This window comes from Cariama cristata, unplaced genomic scaffold (genome assembly GCF_000690535.1).
Source record: "Cariama cristata isolate BGI_N322 unplaced genomic scaffold, ASM69053v1 scaffold37776, whole genome shotgun sequence".
Classification (NCBI taxonomy): domain Eukaryota; kingdom Metazoa; phylum Chordata; class Aves; order Cariamiformes; family Cariamidae; genus Cariama; species Cariama cristata.
Window position 1 is genome coordinate 1 of NW_009624479.1, and position 219 is coordinate 219.

At 60.7% G+C, this 219-nt stretch overlaps 1 protein-coding gene across 1 annotated transcript in view; it reads right to left on the reverse strand.

The window, feature by feature from the left end:
- Window positions 1-4: 4 nt before the first annotated feature.
- LOC104164001 (transmembrane emp24 domain-containing protein 4-like) overlaps window positions 5-219 on the reverse strand; it is a gene marked incomplete at both ends in the record, with an annotated part of 542 nt that continues 327 nt past the window's right edge. Inside the window, 2 exons of the mRNA XM_009703186.1 lie at window positions 5-43; window positions 140-217. Coding sequence (XP_009701488.1) covers window positions 5-43; window positions 140-217 — 117 coding nt within the window. The remainder of the gene's footprint in view (window positions 44-139; window positions 218-219) is intronic.

The window sequence follows — 219 nt, forward strand, 5'->3', positions numbered from 1 at the left end:
GGTTGGTGCTCTCGCTCGTCATGCGGAAACGCTCCTCCCGGTACTGCCGGAAAAAAAATAAAATAAAAGAGGAGGGGGTCATGGTATGGAAAAAAAGGGGTTCACCTCAAGCGGCACCCCCCTGGAGCCCCCTCCTCACCCGCTGGTAGTTCTGCTCTTTCTGGATCTGCTCGACCTGGTCGCGGAGCTGGCGGGCGCGGAGCCGCAGCCCCGCCAGCT